This window comes from Carassius carassius, chromosome 47, assembly GCF_963082965.1.
Source record: "Carassius carassius chromosome 47, fCarCar2.1, whole genome shotgun sequence".
In the NCBI taxonomy this organism is placed as follows: Eukaryota; Metazoa; Chordata; class Actinopteri; order Cypriniformes; family Cyprinidae; genus Carassius; species Carassius carassius.
Genome location: NC_081801.1, coordinates 21,799,721 through 21,821,377, shown reverse-complemented (window position 1 = coordinate 21,821,377; position 21,657 = coordinate 21,799,721). Strand labels below are relative to the sequence as shown.

The following is a 21,657-nucleotide window of genomic DNA, read 5'->3' as shown; positions in this document are numbered from 1 at the left end:
TGTTTAATTATAGGTCACTACTTTAGAACTGTAAAAAATGAGATCATATGAATTAGCCACCAATTCGCCGAAACATACAATAGTTACAAATTGCCATGAGGTTGTGTCAGACCAGAATGATAAATAAAGTCACAACTGAGAGATATAGACCCGATTTTCAAAAAGAATGTCAAATTTAGAAAGTGAAAATGACGTGACATTCAGCCAAGTATGGTGACCCATACTCAGAATTCATGCTCTGCATTTAACCCATCTGAAGTGCACACACACACACACACACACACTGTGAACACACACCCGGAGCAGTGGGCAGCCATTTATGCTGCAGCACCCGAGGAGCAGTTGGGGGTTCAGTGCCTTGCTCAAGGGCACCTAAGTCATGGTATTGAAGGTGGAGATAGAACTGTACATGCACTCTCCCCACCTACAATTCCTGCCAACCCGAGATTCAAACTCACAACCTTTCAATTGCAAGTCCGACTCTCTAACCATTAGGCCACGACTTCCCATTGTCAGAAGTGGGATTTGAACCCACACCTCCATTTGGAGACCAGAAACCTCAGCAACTGAGAAGGGGGATGTGTTTTGAGCCTGGCGCCTTAGACCACTCGGCCATTCTGACATTACGAGAAATAAAGTTACAATTATGAGAAATAGAACTGTAATAACAATCACAAGTCACACTGAGATGTGTGCTTTTGCTATCTTTCTTTGAAAATAAATGTCACATGGTTTGATTTTTGTTAAAACACATTTGCAAACAGGCACCACATCAGACCTAAAATAATGTAAACATTATACTTGATCACTTAAAAAAAAAAAAAAAAGATTCATGATCATGCACAGCAAGTTAATGTGAGATCTATTTTGCCTGCACGGCATGAACTTTAAGCTTAGAGCTGCACTTTTTCAGCAGGACATTAAATGTAAAATTCAAGGGCATGGTGGCCCATTTCCCTCCATCAGCTCTGTGAATGTTGTTTTGGTTAGAGAACAGAGATCCAGATGTTGAGCTCTAAGCGTTGAGAGTCAGCCCAGCCAAGAGGGGCTGAGAACCGAGTCTCAGGGGTACAGGAAGTCCCACGGTATCCAAGGGAACTTTCGCATTCCATTCTTCGCCGGCCCTCTGACAGCATCTGACGTCCCTCAGTGTGGGCTCACCGCATCACTGCAAGAGCCCTGGTGATCCCAGAGTGAATAGAGAACTACTTCATCTGAGATGGGAAGATGAAACATCCTAAAAGCCGACGGCAGGGTGTTCAAGTAACTTCTGGTGGTGCGTTACAGAAAACACACCCTTTCTTGCACCCCTCCTGCGGCAGAGGATCTAACATCACAGATAATATAACAGGTGGCTGGTAAGTGGATATGTTTGAAACGGGCCGACAGGAAAGGATTTCGATTGACATGCTACCGTCCGTGTGTTATCATGTAAAACCAGTACACAGCTCCCTTCGATAAAAAAAAAACAAATTTCTCCTAATGCTAATTTTAAGGACACGGCTACTTATCCGAGGCTTTTTTTGGCACCAGGCACATAAACAGAAGTGAGATGGGAGGGTCTGGAATAAAATGAGACGTGAACAATAGACGTCCAGGGCTGCAGGGGTTGGAGTGGAGGAAGGTGGGGGTGGAGGGCCTGGACTGAAAGTGATTAAACCGAGAGGAAGAAAGGAGAAAGTGAGGAGGCGTCAATTAGATGTCAGTGTGCTTTGTGTCCATGTCATTGAGACGGGATTTAAGTATTGGAAATAATCTTACGGAGCCGATGAAAGGTCAGTCCGGGAGAGGGAGAGGCCGAGTGGAACATATGGTCCAGATGAGGAGTCTCTAATGTTATACAGCACGTTAGAGACACTAACACACATACATGAATGTGAGAGGGACAGCTCAAATAAAACAAATAAAGAGATCCAGATAAATAAGTATGAAAGGAATCGTTTTACATGTGGTGTAAATTGAAGCACCCAGTGCAGTACGTTACGAATTTTGTGAGCGCTTATGATTTGTTGGTATTCCCCCTGCCTGTGCGAATAAATCGAAAAGACAGAAAACAACCTGCAGCTGGACGATTCGTCAGCTGGACGATTCGGTCAAATATATTCGTCAATAAATGGCAATATTGTTTGTTTACAGATGTTGTTTACAATCCAAATCTTAGTAAATATGAAATTAGTTGTTTTAACAGCATAATAAGGGTTCATTAGTGTTTTTAACACAGATTTGGATTAGCTAGGTTCTTTGTGTATCTAATTAGAGCATCACTCTCAATGCAAAACCAGCAGAATTAGCCATAGCCAGACTAATTACTGGTGTGAAATCAAATCGGCTCGTTGAAAGAAGTGCGCGCTAATGAGCCCTTATTAACCAAGCTAAATAACTCAGAGGGAAAAGACGGAATTTCTGATTTATTTTTCTTTAGGTTACGCATTTAGGAGAAATAATACGTCATAATCGAGACAATAAGAGCTTGTGAGAAAATGTGTAGCTGCCAAGAATACATACCAAAATTAGGTTGTTTTCTTCTTTTTTCACCTTTTGATTTATTTATTTTTTCTTTCCTGCCTGACCCATTTCTCTGGGCTGCAGAAACATGCGACAAGAGATCAGGAGTGACACAATCAGATCAGATCCCAACATCTAAACACTCTCACCTTTATGAAAAAAAGAAAAACATTTTATATGCAAAGAAATATATGTGGGAGGATTATTGAGTAGGACTGAGGGGGAAATCGCAGCACAAATGCATTGCAATTCTGCATCAGTGCAGAAAAGAAAACATTCAGAATTTTAAATAATATTAGTTAAAAAGAACAAATATACAGGACAAAAATAACTATTTGCTATCTTTGTGCTAAAATGATTGCATATATCCCATGTCAAGGCACATTTACACATTTTCTAATGTAGAACATACTGTAGGTATAAAAAATGCATTTAGATAGAAATTTTAATTGCACGACAATACAAATATTATATGCATAGAAAATGATAATATATGTTGGTCTGAACATAATTTAGTACAGCTTTTATGCATTGCGAACTATTATGATTCCCTAAAACAAAACTGAAAGATAAGGTTTCTGAAAATTCCCACGTAGTGGAAATGAAGTAGTTTTATTTTTTGATGGCCTTGAAGTTACCTAGACCTCTCACTGCACATGGGACCAATGCACATGAGATCCTCCAGCAGGTTCATCAGCCTGTGTTCATATCGAGCCTGTGTGCTCAGTGAGGTTTAAAGGCGCATGAGCATGTGTATAAGGGAGCCACAGCTGGCTCCCAAGAGTTCTGACCCGTTCTGGTCAAGTGAAGCATAAACTGTGTCGGCTGCCCACAAACACATGAGCCAGGTATGAAGGGGGCGGCAGATCTGTTGTGTCCAACCGCGGTCGGCTAAGCAGCTTCAGTCACACCTGAGTCCATTCTGCAGGAACGGGTCAGTGGCTGAAACCGAACAGCCACAATTGTCCATCTCCTTTCTGACTGCTGTCTAAAACTGAAGTAAACAAGCAAAGCAGGTTCTGGAGAGCCGATAGTGGCAAACTTTTTTTTCTTCTCAGTGGGGTTTAATTTTTACAAATGAGCCTGAACGGTCTGCTGACAAATGTCACAAATCACCCTAGTCTGGTCATCTGCACACAATAACTCTTATACACCATTCCATGTGGTGTAAATCAAAGTCATTTTTTTCCCTTTGGGAACAGATTCTGACTGAGATATACCCTTGATTTGTGGCCTTTCTCAGTGTTACGGGCGTCTTGGGAAGTTGGGAAGCTGCATATATTCCAGCAAAGGCCATTTTAGTGAGACCAGATGAAATGTGATTCAGTGCTGATTTTCTTCAAACAGACTAAGCAGCTCTTGATATGCTCACCTCGTGTGCCTACATATTGTCTCAAAGGAACGTTTAGAATTTTTTTGTGAGTGTAGCAGTTGCTAACCATTTTGCTGCAACAATGGGAAAAATATTATTTTGTTCAATCCACGAGAACAATGACCTGTCAAAATAAATGCCCTTAGACGTCAGCTAATAGCTTCCACATTACAAAACACATAACTGCGCACAGCTAGCCTGAAGCTAACAGTATTATTGGCAATGAAAACACCTCAAGGACTGTAAAATCTTTAGCGTCCTATTAGCCTTAATGCTAACATTATTACAACTACAATTACATCATTCAAAAAGGATGCAGGGGTTTAATTTTGGATTTAAAGAGATGAATGTTAGGTGAAAGAAAGTGATGCCCTGGGGGATTTAGAGAAATGGCGAGAACAGGGTGAGGGGGGGCCAAGGGTCTTTGCCGTCTATTGTTTCACAGCCCATTATACATGTGGGTTTGATTAAGACAGAATAAAAAGACCAAGAACACTGTCTTTCTTACTTCTGAAGGGGGAACCATAATCCAGAACTGGGCCAGATCTCAATTTGAAATACATACCATGTAGATATTATCTAAATTGCTTACATGTTTACTGTCAAACATGTTCTCAAGAGAAATTACTCACTAAACACTTTTAACACAAAGACTAGCTTTTGACTCGTGCCTTTAGGCCTGTAATTTACTCAGGCAAAGACAGGATTAAAAAGCAGATTAATATCAAGAGTTTGGGCTCAGCCAATCCTGATCCCACAACAAAAAGAACATGGTGGAAAAATAGCAGCAAAAGAAACAACATGACAGAGCATTTAACTAGCAAGTGACTCAAATGTGCACACACGACAGACTCCAGCGTGTCATAAGAACTACTTCAAAAGCAACGTCGACCGACCGCAGCCTCAAACACCATGATGATAACAATGAAAGTATCAGATGTTTTCGGGCACACAAACAGTTTCAGGAAGCGTTAATGAGGGAGAGATTTCCTACCTGTCGATGATGACGGGATCGGAGGGTGTCTCGTTGCGGTTCCCACAACTCTTTTTGTCACAACAACGACTGAAAGAAAGAAGAGATCAGTTTAAATCAGACATCCTTAAGTAAAGTTTTCTGTCCAAAGGAAACTATTTTAGCAAGTCATATATTTTCATATTTTTAAAATTGGATTTTATCCATTAAAGGGTTAGTTCACCCAAAAATGAAAATTAGGCTGCGTTATAGGCCGGGCATACACTGTGCGAATTTCATCCGAACAAAGGTACCTGTAGTGAATTGATGCATTTTTTAAGAAAAATATCCATATTTAAAATGTAATAATCCCTTTAATCTAGCTTGCGACTCACTGTTGTAAACAGAAGCAGTTCTGGGGGCATGACATTTGAGGCCTCGTGAAAACAAACGTTTGTTTACAGGATTAAAAGAAGTAAAGTTTCCTTACTTTAGCAAAGTAAAACTGGTCTCCTCTTGGCTTACATCTAAATCCTCTGACATTCTTCTTTACAAATCTTTGTTTTGTACTTCTAATTAGTGACTGTTTTTATGATCTCTCCGTTGCTTTTCCGCGTGTGTCATTTCTGAGCGGCACATACACATAGCTGACCTCATACGTAATTCCCCCAGAACTACTTCCATTTAAAACATAGATAGATTCAAGTGATTATTACACTTTGAATATGGATATTTTTCAAAAAAAATGCATTGATTCACTACAGGAGGCCTTTGTTCACCGCCCCCCGGAGCCATGTGAGACACTATTTTATGGAAGGGAACTTTTTATTTCACGTCTTTTGGACTGAAGCAATGCAATAGTCGCTGACTGCAATGATAGAGCTTGAAAGATCAAAGACCATTTTTAATATAAATCTGACTGGAGTCATATACACCTAGGATGCCTTGGGGGTGTGTATAACGCAGCCTAATTTTCTTTTTTGGGTGAACTAACCCTTTAAGGTTTGTGCATATTTCTATAGTATAACACTTTGATACAGAAACATACTCAACACTAGAACCTCTAGTGTATACTACTCTAGTCTATTGTAGATGCTAAGATAGCATTTAATTTATCTGGGTGATGACAAGTAGTCAATATATGTCAGATAGTTAAAGGCGAGGGGTTTAAAAGAGGGCTCGGTGACCACTCTAAAAGCAAAGTCATTTCAGAGGCTTACAATTTGATAAATGAGTGACCTTTCTGATTAATTTTAACTGATTAAGAACTAAAACATGTTTAAAATAATTTAGGTCCATTTTTGATGTCTGGTTGACCTAGAACTTAGTTGAACTGTAACTCCATCGCCCTCTTGAGGATTGGAGTTTGTTACCACCACATTAAAACATTCAGTGGCACTGCTAGACCTTCATTGCATTTGCATAGGTGATAAAGGTTTAGCAGAATGATGAGAGGAGAACTTAAGGTGTACGAGGGGCTTCAGCAGCAGTTTGGAGACCACCGGCATCACATTTCTAATGCACAGATGGCAGTAGGATACTGAATAAGGGCTGGGGACAAAACTGTCACATGACACCCCTGGCATTGTCCTTCCCCCTTCAGTTTTTCTTCCACAACTCTATCTGCTTCCACCCTCCCACCTCACGGTTTCTCTTGTTACCTCATTCCCAGCTCCCTATTTTCTCCAATGACACCGTTTTTAGACGTATCAAAAGACTTTATCATTCATTCACGGACTACAAGAGTTCAGATCGTATCATGAGATGTACCATGCTTATTCATGAGGAACCGTGTGTATGTGATTTATATAATACACTTCTTCAGGTATGCATGATGAATGTCTTTCTTTAGAAACTCATCATGAATAGAAGGCTAAAATCTCTCTCTTTTTATCTACATCTACATCTCTATCTCTCACGCCCCCCCTTCTGCAAGGCTTCCTCAACTAGGTCAGTGTCCTCCCAAAGGAGTGAAACAAGGGATTGCAGTGCCTCTGTATGTGTGTGTTTGGAATCTATGTGTGTGTGTGTGTGTGCGTGTGTGTGTGTGTGTGTGTGTGTGTGTGTGTGTTGTGTATTTATACAGTGCAGGAAGAAGATTTGTATGGCCTAATGATCAAATCCGGCAGCGCCCATGAGACATGGTTTAGCTCCATATACTGTACACAACCTTAAGCATTCAAATTTACAGATACACATTCAAAACAATTATAAAGAAATAGTGTTAACTACATTTTTTCATGCAAAACCTGCCGACACGATGCAAGGGTGTTGTGGGTGGTTGACAGTGCATTGTTATATATTTTTGTGTGTTTAATGGGTCAGTAATTGGTCAGTATTCGTGTTGGTCTCAATTTGTTTTGAAAACGTTTACATACTGCAATTTATTTATTTTTTTTAATTATTTTTTTGCTACATTTCGTTTTAACAACTTAAAGCTTACTGCTTTTGTTGAGATATCCAACCTAGTTAAACTAAACTCGTAATTGTAAGTTGGTTGAAACAACATTCTTACTTATTAATTCAAATGTAACGACTATAAAAATGTTGTGTGATATAACCATCAAGTAAAAAGTAATATCATATTCTCCAAAACCATTTATGCATGTATGTGTACACAACTTTCAAAAAATAATAATTTAACTAAGTAAACAGTGTTTTTACCTCAAACTATTTTTTAAATATAAAAATATCATTGTTTTAAGGACATTACGCTGCATGACAATATATTAATATGCAGTGAAGCAGTTCTGTCCCCAGTTAAAAAAAATAAAAAAAGATTTAAAAACCTACTGATCACAAAATAAATGTATTAAAATCATTGCATATATCTGTTATATGTGTTTTTGAATGAATAAATATATTTGGGGGGAAACAAACTGCCACATCATGTACGTGGTTGCTATCATATAAACAATTTGAGGTCAGTAGCTCAAACTGTTTTTGTATTTGAATAAACCCTTAACACCATGTATGAAAAATAATAAATGCTTGCCATAGCAAATAAAACTCCAGTAATTATTACATGACTATATTAGCAGGTTGGAAAGGTTATAATCTTTTTTCCTGATCCTTTTGAAGATCGTCCCGTAGGACACCCAAAGGAAATCACATCTTAGATCTTAACACTTCCTTCCTGATACAGCTTTTGAAGAAATGTCTAAATGGACTCGTGTAATTAGCAGGATGTAGTCGGCACTGTCAACGCTGGAACGCAGGCTACCATCACACGCCTCCAACTTGAGTTTCCTTTCCATGATTCCTTTGATTCATGACATTGCACTTGTGTTATGACAACTTTAATCTTTAGAAGAACAATTTTGGCCACTTTCACAACAAACAACATCCTGAAACACATTCCCTGTTTTTCTTGTCCTCCCCCTAGTTTGTTAAAATGATAGGAATAAGCACTTTTGTCCCACACTTGCAAGCTGGAATGGCACCATATGGCTAAGGGTGGTGTGTGGCAATTAGTGGAGCTGATTAATAGTGAACAGCCTAATTTGCTGCTTATAATCGCAGCAGCGTTTGAAGGTACACATACATGCAATTGCATGCACAGATTCACGATTGCCTATCAATGCTGATTCAGCTAGTGTGTGTGTGTGGGGGGGGGGGGGGGGGGGTTGAGGACTGTATCAGTCTGTATATACATCAGCTGTCAGTTCTAACAGTTACAAAATATCTGGTGCTTTTTTATGCAAAAGTGCCAATACAACATCTTTAAGTTATGTGTTGCTGATAAAACCTGGCAGATATTTCATGGACACCACGTGAGCCAGGGCACATTTGTTAGTGGAGCAGACTGAAATTTCATACTGAGTAATGAGCTTCTGCTTGTCCTAATTAACCAGGCATCAGGGTGATATTCATGGGGTGGGGGGGGTACAAGGGTGGGTGGCACTGTTAAAATACCACTAAAAATAGGTGCGAGTCGATCATCACAACCTACTTTTAAGCAAATTTATCTTTGGATGTTAATTAAATACATAGCATTTGATAGAAAAAGTCATCTTCGGCTTGTTTTTTTCTGTCTCTCTCTCTCTCTCTCTCTCTCTCTCTCTCTCTCTGTTGTTCACTAGGGGTTTGTGAGATTGACCTGGATAGAGTTAGTATGAACTGAAACAGAATACAGCACTAGAGTGTACTGAATAGTTTCCTAACGAGACAACAGAATAAAGTAACAACAAGCAACAAGACGTTTTGATGGTCATGCCCCACCTACAGCAAAATCTCATTGGTTCAACATCCCTGAATATAAAATACTCCAAGAAATCAAAATCTAAAGCTGCTTCCGAAATCGCATAGCTTTGCGAATGTTCTACATAGCATCTGTGGTATGAATGAAATCCAGATGTATTGCATCCGCCTTGTTGTCACTGTCATGTGACTTACAGCGTCAGTTGTGTCTCTTCACTGTCATTCACAACTCCTCTCCTGTGGCCTCATGGGATAGTAAAGAGTCCGTCAGATGCTTACTTCAGAATCTTGGCGGAATTTTCCAGGTACTTTTTGCCAGTTTTATGCGTAGGCTACTGTAAATTTTTTGACATACTACTCTGTTCATGTACTGTTTTTAGCATACTGTATAGTAAAGAGTTAAGCATATTCCAAACACAGAGTGAGTTTTTACAGCAGTCCATGTGTTTTAGCTTGAAGGCTTGCTAAATGCAACTGTACTACTAAAATGTCAACGTAAAAGTTGCATTTTAAACATTTACAGTCCAAAAATACAAACTAGTTCATATTAAAGACTTGCATGATCTTGTTTGCAGGATATTTGTATATTTGTATTTGCATATTTGTCCAATAAAATGCTCTCTAGAATGAGACTGTACGCTAATACCATTAACACACAGCAAATTATGGTTTTCTGGTGTCATGAACAATTCAGTCCACCCATTGAGTTGACTCTGTCTAGGACCCCTGGGGGGAGTAGTTTGTAATGCCTAATCAAAAAATAATATGTATAAAATCAGCTAGAAGTATGCTACTACGCCATTAGTTTGCAAAACATAAGTTGAGTAAAGCAAAGAGAAATATATATTTGCTGTTATACTAATATGTAAAATAGAATTAAAAACACATTAATGGTCACAAAAACATAGATGACAGGTCATGATGCAGTTTCTGTAGGATTTTTAACAAGGCACTGAATAGAGTAGTAATTAAAAGCTCTTTCAGCCAGTGGAATGGACTGAACTGTTATTTAAAATGTAGAAAATTAAACTGTTTGTCTCATAGTTTGATGGGGTTTTAAAAATCAAATATGTTCTGATTTTCTATGATTGTGCCATGTCACGCTGCATTTTCAGCACCTGCTTGGGACAAAGTATATTGGAAAAAGTCTCACCTGCACATGATTTCATGAGTCAGGAGCACACGGCACATCTCTGGGTTCTTGTCTTGACCTTCATATATGATGGCCTTTGAACAGAGAAGGGAAAAAAATCTTTATTTAATACTAGAATGAATCTTTTGGGCAATCAAAATTAAATGTAGCACATTACATATGAAGCTGTATATATAAACACATTAGCTATAAAGCTGTCTATAAATATATATTTCAGGAAGCTGGCATTGACCACAAAACATCCCCAAAAAAAGAAAAGAAATGTCCTCCACTTATCCACCCTCACATTCAGCTATGGATTAACAGAAGCCAATTCCACTTGAGAAACATGCTGCAAGGAGGCGTATTTCTGCCTTTAAAGCCTGTTGGTCTGGTCATATTTAATAAATATGAGCATGTGTCATAGGGAATCGTCTAAGCTGTTCCAATATTTCTGGACAGGCTGTCCAGAGCCCTGGCTCCACACAGGACTGTGGCTCATTACTTAAAGGAAAACAGAAGGTGAGAAACGAAGGTGTTCCAATAAGAGGGGGTCATTGTTTCACTTCTCGCTCAGGTAATTACTTTCCCTACAGGGCATGGTCCTGAGATGGGGTAACATGTGGTAGAGGCTGGGCTGTACAAGAGCACCAGCTCTGAACTGTTTGAGGGATGGGTAACAGCCGAAGATCACCTGTTGTAAGTGGAGGAGATGATACGAAACTTAAACTGGTGGCTCAGATTCTAACAAGCAGGGAGATAATAACAGTGATTCCTATAGATAAGGGAAAACATATTTATCAAAACTAATACTGTTGAAAATCAACAAGAAATTCTGTGCGCAAATTTACTTCTGAAATAAACCATACAGGATATTCAGTAAAGGGGCACAAACCCCCAGAGAAATATACCACTGTATCACAAATTATTATTGAGAAATATTTATCACCAGCAATATTTCAGCAATCATGTTGGGTGTTTTCTATCAGCTGTTTAGAATCATGCCAGATTCGCAAAAATAAATCAGTATTTCGATCTAATTGGTCAATCGGGTTTGCAACAAGATCTTAAAAATCGTTCTCGATTCATCGACGAAGATGCTTTTTATTGTGCGTGCAGCTTGCAAACGACTCTGTACTGCAGGTATGGATGATATATATCCATTTATATCCAAAACAGTGTTTCAGAAAGACACCGTATCACAAAACACCCACAAGAAAGCATCTATTTAGTTATACTTGCCTACTAAATGTAAAAAGAATCAAACAAAGAACGCGAGTGATCTTGTCTGATTCAAATACATATAACTTTTATGAGCTGGTTCTTTTTAGTGTATCACTGTACAGTGCGACAAGTAAGCCGACTTGATTGTTTTAAGTGATTCAACAACATACACAGCACGTCCAAGCAAATGACTCTTACAAGTTAATTCATCTAAGTGAATCATACACACAATGAAGCCAGATCCTTCAATGATCCATTCAAACGAATAAACTCAACGAATCAGAGTGGACAGTGAATCAAGATCGGACTCAATTAGCTACTGATATTTCAGTCAGTCTCAAAATTAAGTTTTGTGTTCTTCAGGTTAGTGAAATTTAAAGAAACATAATTACATAGGGTACACTATCAGTCACAAGTTTGGAACAACTATATATATATTTTTTTTAATGTATTTGAAAGAAGTCTCTTGTGCTCACCAAGGCTGCATTTATTTATCAAAAATACAGTAAAACAGTAATATTTTGAAACATTATTAAATCTAAAAGAACTTCAAATATGCTCATCAGTTGCTCAAAAAAAATTATTAGTCTATTATTATCATTATCAGTGTTGAAAGTGCCAGTACAAAACATTTTTATTTCAAAATGCTTGAAAAAAAATTATCGTTGATTTAACAAAAATACTAAAGAGCAAAAACTATTTTCAAAATTTAGAATGATAACCATTATTAATAATTAAGCACCAATAATAATAAAACATCAAATATGATTTTTGGTGTAAACACCAAATATCATATTAGAATAATTTCTAATGTGACAATTAATAATGGAGTAATGATTTTGAAAAATCAATTTTATTAAATTGCATTTTAAAATATATTCAGATAGAAAACTGTTAGTTTATGTTTCACAATATTACCATTTCGTATTACAGTATTTGTCGCTTCAGTTCACTCGCTCATCTTTTTCTTTCATTTTTGCATCTTTCACTCATGGGTAAGAATATGAAGTTCCTATGCGCTCACTGGCATACTACCTACGCTAGCATATGACGTGCCAAACCATCAGTGGTGTGTGGCACAGGGGCGGTGGGGGGAGGAGGTGGGTGCGAGAGAGCAGTTGGGATGCCAGACTGGAGCACGGTGCACCATCTGGTGCGGCCCCCAAATTTTCTCCCAATTTTTCTCGGCTTTGCTCTCACCCCTCCTTAACACAAAACACAGCGCTGCCAGGCTGGCAAAGCCTTGTGTGTGTGTCCCCTCCTCCCCCAGTTGAATGTTGGACATGGTATGCCATTCCGAACAGTGCCGCGTTTGACTACGCCAAGCGTGCCACCTTGCTAAGATTCTGGGATCTCGTTTGTAGGCAGCAAATCTGTCCCGTTACGCACAGTCATTACTCTCTGCCATGTAACGGAGGTGTAATTCAGCAAGACTGTCCAGCATCAAAAAAAGTTTGTCACATTGACCTTAACTGGGAAAAAAACACTGATGCAAAGTTATATCAACCAAGAAAAGGGTAATTTGACAGGAGAAATATCCAGAGACAGACGATACATTGGCGCATTGTTTGATGTCTTTCAGATGTGCTTTACATTATACAAAGGCACTGAAAGCGATATTGTTACAGCCAGTGCTGGAGTTGGCAAGCTCGGAGCATTTGTTCAGATGGTTTTCTTTCACTCTGAGGGAATGAGGGCCAAGGTCTTCTAGAAGTACACAGCATGCATCAATGTCTGCCAGCCCAAAGACCTGATTCATATTTCTATCTATAAACACCAAATCTATCTTCGCCCATTCTCGCTGAGCTGTGCTCGGGAACAGCAGTATTCTTCCACTTGCCTTACTGCCTTAATAATACAATCTGAAATTGATTATAAAATGTCATACAGGTAATATACTGTCATTAGAGTCATAATGAAATCAAAAAATTACCCTATTTATATTATGAATGCACATTATTTAATTATTTTTATTTTATCTTATTTTATCATTTTTTTCTCACATTATATAATTGTATGTTGACTTCGGCAACATTTTTAATACATTTATTAAAGCAAGACATCACAGTTAAATAGGGTAAGAATAGCAATTCATTAAATTAATTATGTACTACAAGAATTCTGAATTTCTTTCTTTTTTTACAGTTTTAAATATGCTCATTAGGCAATATGTAATTAAACATACACTTATTTGCATGCATTTGAAAAAAGAGATCTGAACACTGGCTATAACCCAATTCAGAACTGTGATTGTGGTTATTTTATTTTTTTATTGATTTTTGTTTGTTTTTCTTATTTATTTATTTTGTTTGTTTGTCACATTTCAGTTAAATGCTTTTACAGAATGTAGATACTTGGATACCTTTTTTTGTATATCATTTTATAAATCAAAGAACACTTTTAACAGCCAGAAAAAAAAAATCACCATATTTTTAGTAATAAAATGTTCTATAAATCAAGCAAATGATATATAAACAAAACCCTCTGCAAAACCTTCAGAATATACAGTAGATAAGAATGAAATGGTAAAGGTGTATGTAAGTGCTACTGGAGACAAGATTTCTGGCTCAGAAAGACAAAAGTCTTTAAAGATATGCATTGTAATTAAAATCTACAAATGAAAATAGATTAAGTGTAATAAAATAAACACTTATATGTGTACTTTGGATATTTTCTTTCCACTAGACTTAAAGAAGTGTCCAGTGCATGAAAAAACAATGTCACTGCTTGAAGTGCCACAAATTCCTCCAGTCATACAAATGGAATTAATCTCTGTATATCATGTTTGTATTAAGCATTCCTAAAAGGGAAATTTTAGGTTTCCGGCTCTTAAAGTGTGCCATCTTGATAACTTTTAAACGCCTTGGCTGCTTTTACTGCGATCAAAGAACAGGAAGTAGTTTTGCAGGAAATGCTTTCCTTTTGATTTAGAAGAAACATAGAATGTGCAAAGGTGCCGCATGAAAAATTACAGCATAATGAAATCATAAAAATTTTTAAAGTATGACGTTCAGGGCAGTTTTAACTGTGTGCCGAAGTGCGAGAATGGCACATTAATAAGCCTTGTAATACATATTTTATCTCGCCAAGCACACTTTTCATATTTCATCTAGCAGTTTCCTCAATGGCTTTGATGTGACGCCTGAAATCGAAGGCAAGTAAACAAGACGCTATAAATACATGGAAACCTACTTCCTACACAGTTGGCATCATCTGTTAGCATGCCATTAAGAACACAACTTATTTTTTTTCCCAGGCCACTGCGCTACCTATAAAGAGGTGCTATCTTGGCAGTGATTTCACTCTTTGTTCTCCCACACACACACAGAAGTGTTCACATACACGAATAAGTATCCCACCCCGATCAGCTGTTCAGACATAAAGCCTGAGAAACAAGAGAAGAAGAAGAGAGAGCAAGAGTTGGACAGGCAAACAGACAGACAGGAGAATAGACGGAGGGTTTCTAGAGACATCTGAGAGACTTCTAGACGGTGCAAGAATTTGAGCAGGAGATCAGGGAACAGAACCAGGCTGAAAAAAAAATAGAGTTGTGGAGTGGATGGGTTAAAAGAGTCATAAAACAAAGCTAAGTAAAAAGAAATCTGTATTGCCGAAACCAATCACAAGTCCTTGCTGACATACCTTTGTAGGGCGGGGTTTGGAGAGAGGGTGTGGTCTGATTCACTGGCTAAGTTTAGCTCAAGCTCAAGTTAGCTCAAGCAAAACAACGAACATCTAGTACTGCATCTTAAAAAACAAACAATCCATGAGGTAATGAGAGAGCAAAAGGAAACGTAGGATAGATGAGGGAGGAATGTGGGAGGTCTGTTTTTCAGATGTGTTGGCGCTGAAGCTGCTGATCACAGATTTAACTGTCTAACTCACACTTAAGGGCCCCGCACGTCTACGACTCCCTCTTCTGTACCCCATTATGAGTTACAATCCAAGGATAACGGTGTGATTTTTTTCCGCCAAATCTCACCCCATGGCCAATTCTAAAGATTCACATCAATCACAGTATTCACCACGCAACTCTGAAACAAATCCTAACGCCTAACCCTGACCCATAATGGATAGCATTACTGTTTGTCGTGATCTGTTCCATTTGTGATGTTTCTGAACTCTGAATGCATGAAACTTTTCTTTTCTTGGGTGATTGAGTTGACCAATGAATTTTGCGGGGTGGGGTTTTCGCTTAATGCATTTTATTATTCCTTGAATTAGCATGCAGAACAGAATTAGCATATCTTAGTATGTGCAGTATTATCCCCTCAGCTGCCTAAAAAGCTCTATCAACTATCTGTGTCATGAAAACAAGACAATGCAAAGCAAAACAGAAATGCGCTACAGCTCAGCATGTCAGATTCAGAGCATTCGAGGTAAGCACTAGGCCACTGCTTAAACAACATACGCAGTAAATTAGCACTATAGCTTCAAAATGTAAAACACTAAGATGTTTACGGTATCTGTTGAATCTAATAATTTGCCTGTGACAGTAACTACTAAAATAACAAGCGTCTGCTGTTGCGCAATTGCAAGAGTAGATCAGTCTCGCCACAGAATAATAAGCTCTGTACTCGCTCTGAGAGCAATAACAGCAAATCTGGACACTAATTACAGTCCAAGATAAAGCTGTTTTAGCTGTTTTTGCCACCGTAACATAAACAGGGTGTAAGTGTTTTAGCCTTGCTAGCATTGCGAAACACTTTAGCAGCCTCTGTGATTCGAATTTGTTCCTACAAAGTAATAGTTTTGCTAACAATTCGAATTAGCGTTGCTACGCTCTAAAGTTGTGACAAAACATCACATTAACTCACTCCACAGCCCAATAACTAGCATCTCAGAAGTGAGAAGTGATTACAGAAGGCTGACGGGGATAAAGAACATCACAAAAGATTACTCAGGTCGTCTGTAACCCGATAACGACTGCCAGCGGAGTAGCATCCGCACTCCTTTCTCAAGAGTGCGTACTCTTCAAACTGAAAACTTGTTTTTAGTTCGTGCCGCAACATGGGCAGAGACACCTGTAGCTGTCCTGTGGTCAGCTGGTATTCAGGTCTCATTTCACCCTCTAAACAGGTCTGACTGCCCCAGAGCGAAACCCCATCTGATCCCGAACTCTCTCTCACTCTCATTCACCTGAGGAAATCAAAGACACATGGCGACCGGTACATATATCACTCGCTACAGTGCTTTTTGAGCTGTTATAAGGTAACTAGCTGTCTTGTTGTTGAAGAAGGGGATTTGATATCCTCCGACTGCCATTACACATGTTCCCCAATCTTTAAGTGTAGTTCTAAGTGGATCCCTTTAGCGAGTGATTTAACAATAGGTTGTCTTCACATCTGAAAGTTTCTCGCACTCAAAACACAGGCAAAGGGGATCGCAATCTCACTTCCATTACACGTGTTGTAATACCTGCACAAAAAATAATGAATACAAGTGCTAAAAATATTTCAAGAAGACTGACATGAAAACTGCCGGCAAACAACTACAAAAAGATTCGTGAGGGGAAAGCCAAGGTGTCTGGGTGATTATTTTTTAACTTGACACTGATAAACAGCGCTCTAGCGACACAAGTGCCATGTCCTCCCACGAAGTGCAGCAAAGCAGATAGTTAGGAAACAACAGCTCTTCTCCCTACTGCCAGACTAGTGCTGTCAAAGTGGCAGCTACTGGGGTTTAATGCGCTTTGATGTCCCCACCACACAACTTCGGCAAGAGGGAGAAGGAGCTGCCGCCCGCAGGTAAGTTAGCGACTGTTAGCGAAGTGTAAAGCGCCTAGTGTGAAGCCTTTCTCAGTTTGCAGGAGGCAGCTAATAAACACAGATATGTTTAATAGACCACTTTCACAAAAGCTAATCACTAAATTCCCAGGGCTGATCTAAGGTAAAAAAAAAACACTAGTTATAAACCATCTAAACACTAGCCCAGGGCCTCACATGTCTTCAGTGACTGATAAAATCAAACAGGAAACAGGAAACAGGCAACACTAATAATGTAGATCTGCCATATTGTACATACAAGAAATGAAACAAGCCAGAGTTCAGAAGAAGGCAGCCGAGCATGACATGTGAACCAACACCAACGGGAAACACAAACGTGTTCATGAAAAGGCTTGAAAGGGCTATGCAAGTGTACTTGTTCCTGCATTCTGGGTTGGCAAAAAAAATAAAATGATAAGAAAATCCTGAAAGGAAAATATGTGTCCCCTAAAAATACACACTATGTATTCACTACTTATATAATCACTATTTGTATACACACTACTCCAAAAGAGGCTACAGGACATCCTATGATGTCATTGCCACCGTGCATGCAAAAATGTGACACTGTCCCTGGGAGATATGCATGCACTCCACTGTGAGATTCATCTGTACGGGGCACAAGGAGTCAACCTTTAGCAAGTCCTGATGCCCCAACATGTATGAATTAGCCTCTGGTGACATGCGCAGATGGTGGTGAATGGGACGAGGTGAACCCTTACCTGTTTAGTCATGGAGTCAATTAGTCTTACATAAAAATCCTGCTCTGTTCTGATGCCTGGAACACACAGAAACTTGACATTAGCATGTGCTTTTCATTACATTTCCCACAAACGCATTCACATTCATTATCTCTAAATCAGCCATTTCAATGCACTGTAATTGCACCAAGCATAATGCTCTTGAAATAGCACAAGCACATTTTGGTGTTGTAATATGTCCACATATTAAATTAGCAATACATAAAAACAATATTCTTTGAATGCCATATTTATTAAACAAAGTATATTTTCGTATAATATAATTAGATATATATTATCTATTATTTTTTTTATTAAGATGTTTTGTTATGTAAAATGCATGATTGGCCTAATTATACCTTTAACACTAAACACACCTGCACATGTCATAAATCATAATTAACGGTTTATTTACTAATTTCTAATTAAACTATATAGCAAATTATACTCATTTAAATGGTTAAATAAGTATTTATGAAAACACAGAATACATGACTGGATTTAAAAATGAGTTTAATTACTGCCTTAAAATCTAAATCTTAATGGTGACTTGCTATGAGTTCATTGCTTTTCAACCACTTTGAATTTAAATACTAATGAATAAAATCAAAACTCAAAATGACAGAAATGATGATGTGATGAAGCATAGATGTAAACTAATGATAAAACCGTTTTGTGCACTATATATGCTTGAGAGGTGGCAGAACTAACAGCTGGTTTATTTAGAAACTGACCAGATGACAAATGATAGACAGGCTGTCAGATTACACACTAATGAATATGATCAATTCACATTCACTCCAAGAAAAGCACATTAACAATTAATATCGCCTGGTTGGAAATAGGTTTCTGATTGATTTAACCCTTGGGTGAACTGTTAATGCTTTAAAATAAATCTGATTCATTGTGAAGAGTCATGCTTTGATTTGAAGAAAATAAATGAGAATTAGTTCGTGTTGAGGAGTCAATGACTGATTGCGTTTAATTGTTCAGACAGAAACAGTCTCGATCGGTTAAATCATTGATTTAAATCACTCCCAATCTTCGTCAAATTGAGATCTCTAATGGCAGCAGCTGCTGCTGTTGCTATTTTAGTGCGATGAACTGCAAATCACTTTCGATGAAAGTGCGCAAACTCAAGCCTCGTGCGCAAATATGAGCATGTCTTACCGTTGCTGTAGAGAAGTTGCAGTCTGTAATGAATGCCATTGTTTGTCTTTTCTCCTGTAGTCTCCTGGGCATGAAAATAATATTACAACAGGTCTCAAAATCATACTCTACTAATGCCATAGCCTACTACTGGAAGGAAAGTTACTGCGTTTACAAAATGATCTCGTTCGGGCCTGTTCAATAAAATCAGCTGGAGCGCTAATTCTATTTTAGTTAAAAATATAGCGTGTGTATAAACAAAACGGAATTATCTCATGAAATGTATTTAATGTATGAGGTCAAATAAATTTATTCTTAAATGTATTAGGTCACATTACTTAAGTTATAGTATCATTATTATACGTTATAGGCCTTTACTTATATTATCTACTAAGATAATATTGTTTTATTATGCAGGATACAAAATGCATAAGATACATCTTATGTATCTAAATATGTAAATTAAGCTCTACTAAAATGGTTGAATATTTCCTGTTTAACGCGGCTGAAAAAAATACAGATGATTGAGTTTTGAAGGCATGCAAAATTAACAGACATATTCGTGAATTTTATTTATAAATGTAAGAAATGCATATTAAACCTTAATCTTATATTTTAAATTAATCTGTCTTCGCTTTGATCATATTCAATAACCATCCCGTTTAAATAATATCCGATTTAATTCCTGAAATGTTTATTTCAAGGTAATATTGCATTTTATATCATTTTGATTTTACTGATTTGTTTTTTTGTTTTTTTTCAATATATTCACATATTAATTATTTCGACGGCTTTCAAATGTGCATGGTATTGCTGTTCACTTGTCATATAATATCTCCTGCACTTTTAAAATAATAATAAAACAAAACAAACAAAAATAACATAAAGGCGTGTGCGATCGTATTTAGTGCTGCGGTGACATCGTGGTGCTGAAAAACATTTTTTGAAGCTCGTTCATGAAACTCACCTTCTCTTTTTCCACAAATCCGACAAAAGAGGTTCTCTCAATTTCCACCGGCTGTCCTTGTCGGTCATAAAGGGCTAAAACGAAGTGGAAGAAGTTGGATTTGCGGAGATTTGAGGGCGGCTGTTTCTCGAAGTGCGCCCGGGCCAGTCCCACTCCACTGCGGGGAAGACACGCAGAAAGGGCCGTGTTAAAAACATCCTTCAGATACTAGACGTAGATGTGTTATTGAAACAAATTGATTGTTTAATTTCTATTCCACTGATTGGAGAATTAAAAATTCCTGTACACGTGTATATGCGAAATAATAATTTATTATTATAATTGTTGTTATTTTGCTATTAGTATGCTATTATTGAGCAATTATTATTCTTATTATTTCTCCAGCAAGTTCAATCCAGTGGTCTTAGGACCCCCAGATGTGACTGCATGCAAAAGAAGGTGAGCTTTGGCAAAGTACCCAAACTTTGCATCCAAAGGAATCACTAAATGACAAAGCAAAGCGAATCAAAGCGTTAATCCTCCACAATCCGGATCGAGTTTCCTCAAAACAAACGCCAGCAGCACGATCGGTCCACGCTCCGCGGGAGGTGAAGTCGCAGCCCCGGGGGTCTCTTACCTCTGCGCGGCCGTGTTCGCATCCAGCACCCCGGCGCCTTGCATCCATGTTCGGACTGCGTCCATGCCGGCTCCGATGGGCTCCTCTTTCAAAATACTCCCACTCCTTTGGATGCTCTCCTGAATCCCAAACATGAAACCGGGATCTCTCACACTCTCTTCCCGTTGGTAGTGTTCTCAGGTGCCCACCTCCCGTGCGTAAGAGAGAGAGAGAGAGAGAGAGAGAGAGGCAGTTCAGCGCTCCGACGGGAAGGAGTTTGGAAACCAGGACAGATCACGGTGTCACTAAGACGCAAAGTGGAAACAAAAAGAAAGACGTGTTTTCTGTGCCGATAATGTTTCCTGTGAGCAGCTGGTGCGATCAAGCAGATCTCATATCACATGTCATCATGACCTAACAACTTCTCGCCTCTTGTCTTCTTTTTTCCGGTTTTCTTTATCAGGAGAAAAAAAAACTAAAAAGTGGATAATTCAAGATGAGGCTGTATCCTGAGCCCTCTCGATCAAATTGAAGTGATTTGTGTCTCTTCCCAAAGGAATCAATCCTTCCTTTGACTATGAGAGGGGCAACTAAACACGAGCGCAGCAGCCCCGGAGGCTTGAGGAGGGATCGGGAAAGGCGGTCCGAAGGCAAACCAGTGTCAGATCCGCCCAACCAGAGCTCTCTCTCCTCCACCCACTCCATCAGTCTGTCAGATTACTCGAGCATTCAACAGAAGCTGATTGGAGTTAGACGCTACAAACCTCCCGCAAAATGGGTCTGTATTGATCCATAGTTATCTTCTTGACGCTGTAATTGCCGGCGTGACAATAAAACACTTGTGTCTTGTTCACGCGTAAAGGCTTAATGTGAACTTGAGAAAGCCGTAAATAAGGACAGATTGCAAGTCGCAGTTGAATACGGCACGTGTTGTGCAATGTTGCAGTTGCATCCACATTGACATTCGCCATTTGGCATTCTTCAGATTCTTTGTGAAAAAATAATAATAATAATAATAAAATAAAAACATCTGTAGGCAGGGGGAACTTGAATTCT

General features: G+C 38.5%; 1 protein-coding gene and 1 non-coding gene across 5 annotated transcripts in view; both read right to left on the bottom strand.

Annotated features, from left to right (window-relative positions):
* Positions 1–21,345, bottom strand: part of LOC132130902 (transcription factor COE1-A-like) — a 176,424-nt gene extending 155,079 nt beyond the window's left edge. For 2 of the 4 annotated variants that reach the window (XM_059542766.1, XM_059542765.1), the window contains exons 1-6: positions 20,623–21,345; positions 20,007–20,163; positions 19,061–19,124; positions 17,873–17,928; positions 10,183–10,256; positions 4,872–4,940 (exon numbers count right to left, since the gene is read on the bottom strand). In XM_059542766.1, coding sequence (XP_059398749.1) covers positions 4,872–4,940; positions 10,183–10,256; positions 17,873–17,928; positions 19,061–19,124; positions 20,007–20,163; positions 20,623–20,756 — 554 coding nt within the window. In that variant the 5' untranslated portion in view covers positions 20,757–21,345. The remainder of the gene's footprint in view (positions 1–4,871; positions 4,941–10,182; positions 10,257–17,872; positions 17,929–19,060; positions 19,125–20,006; positions 20,164–20,622) is intronic. The other 2 variants (XM_059542763.1, XM_059542767.1) reach the window with 1 other exon arrangement.
* trnal-caa (transfer RNA leucine (anticodon CAA)) lies at positions 511–622 on the bottom strand. Its single transcript has 2 exons — positions 585–622; positions 511–556 (listed from the first exon to the last, which is right to left on the bottom strand). It is a non-coding gene; the product is annotated as a tRNA-Leu (tRNA).
* Positions 21,346–21,657: the final 312 nt, after the last annotated feature.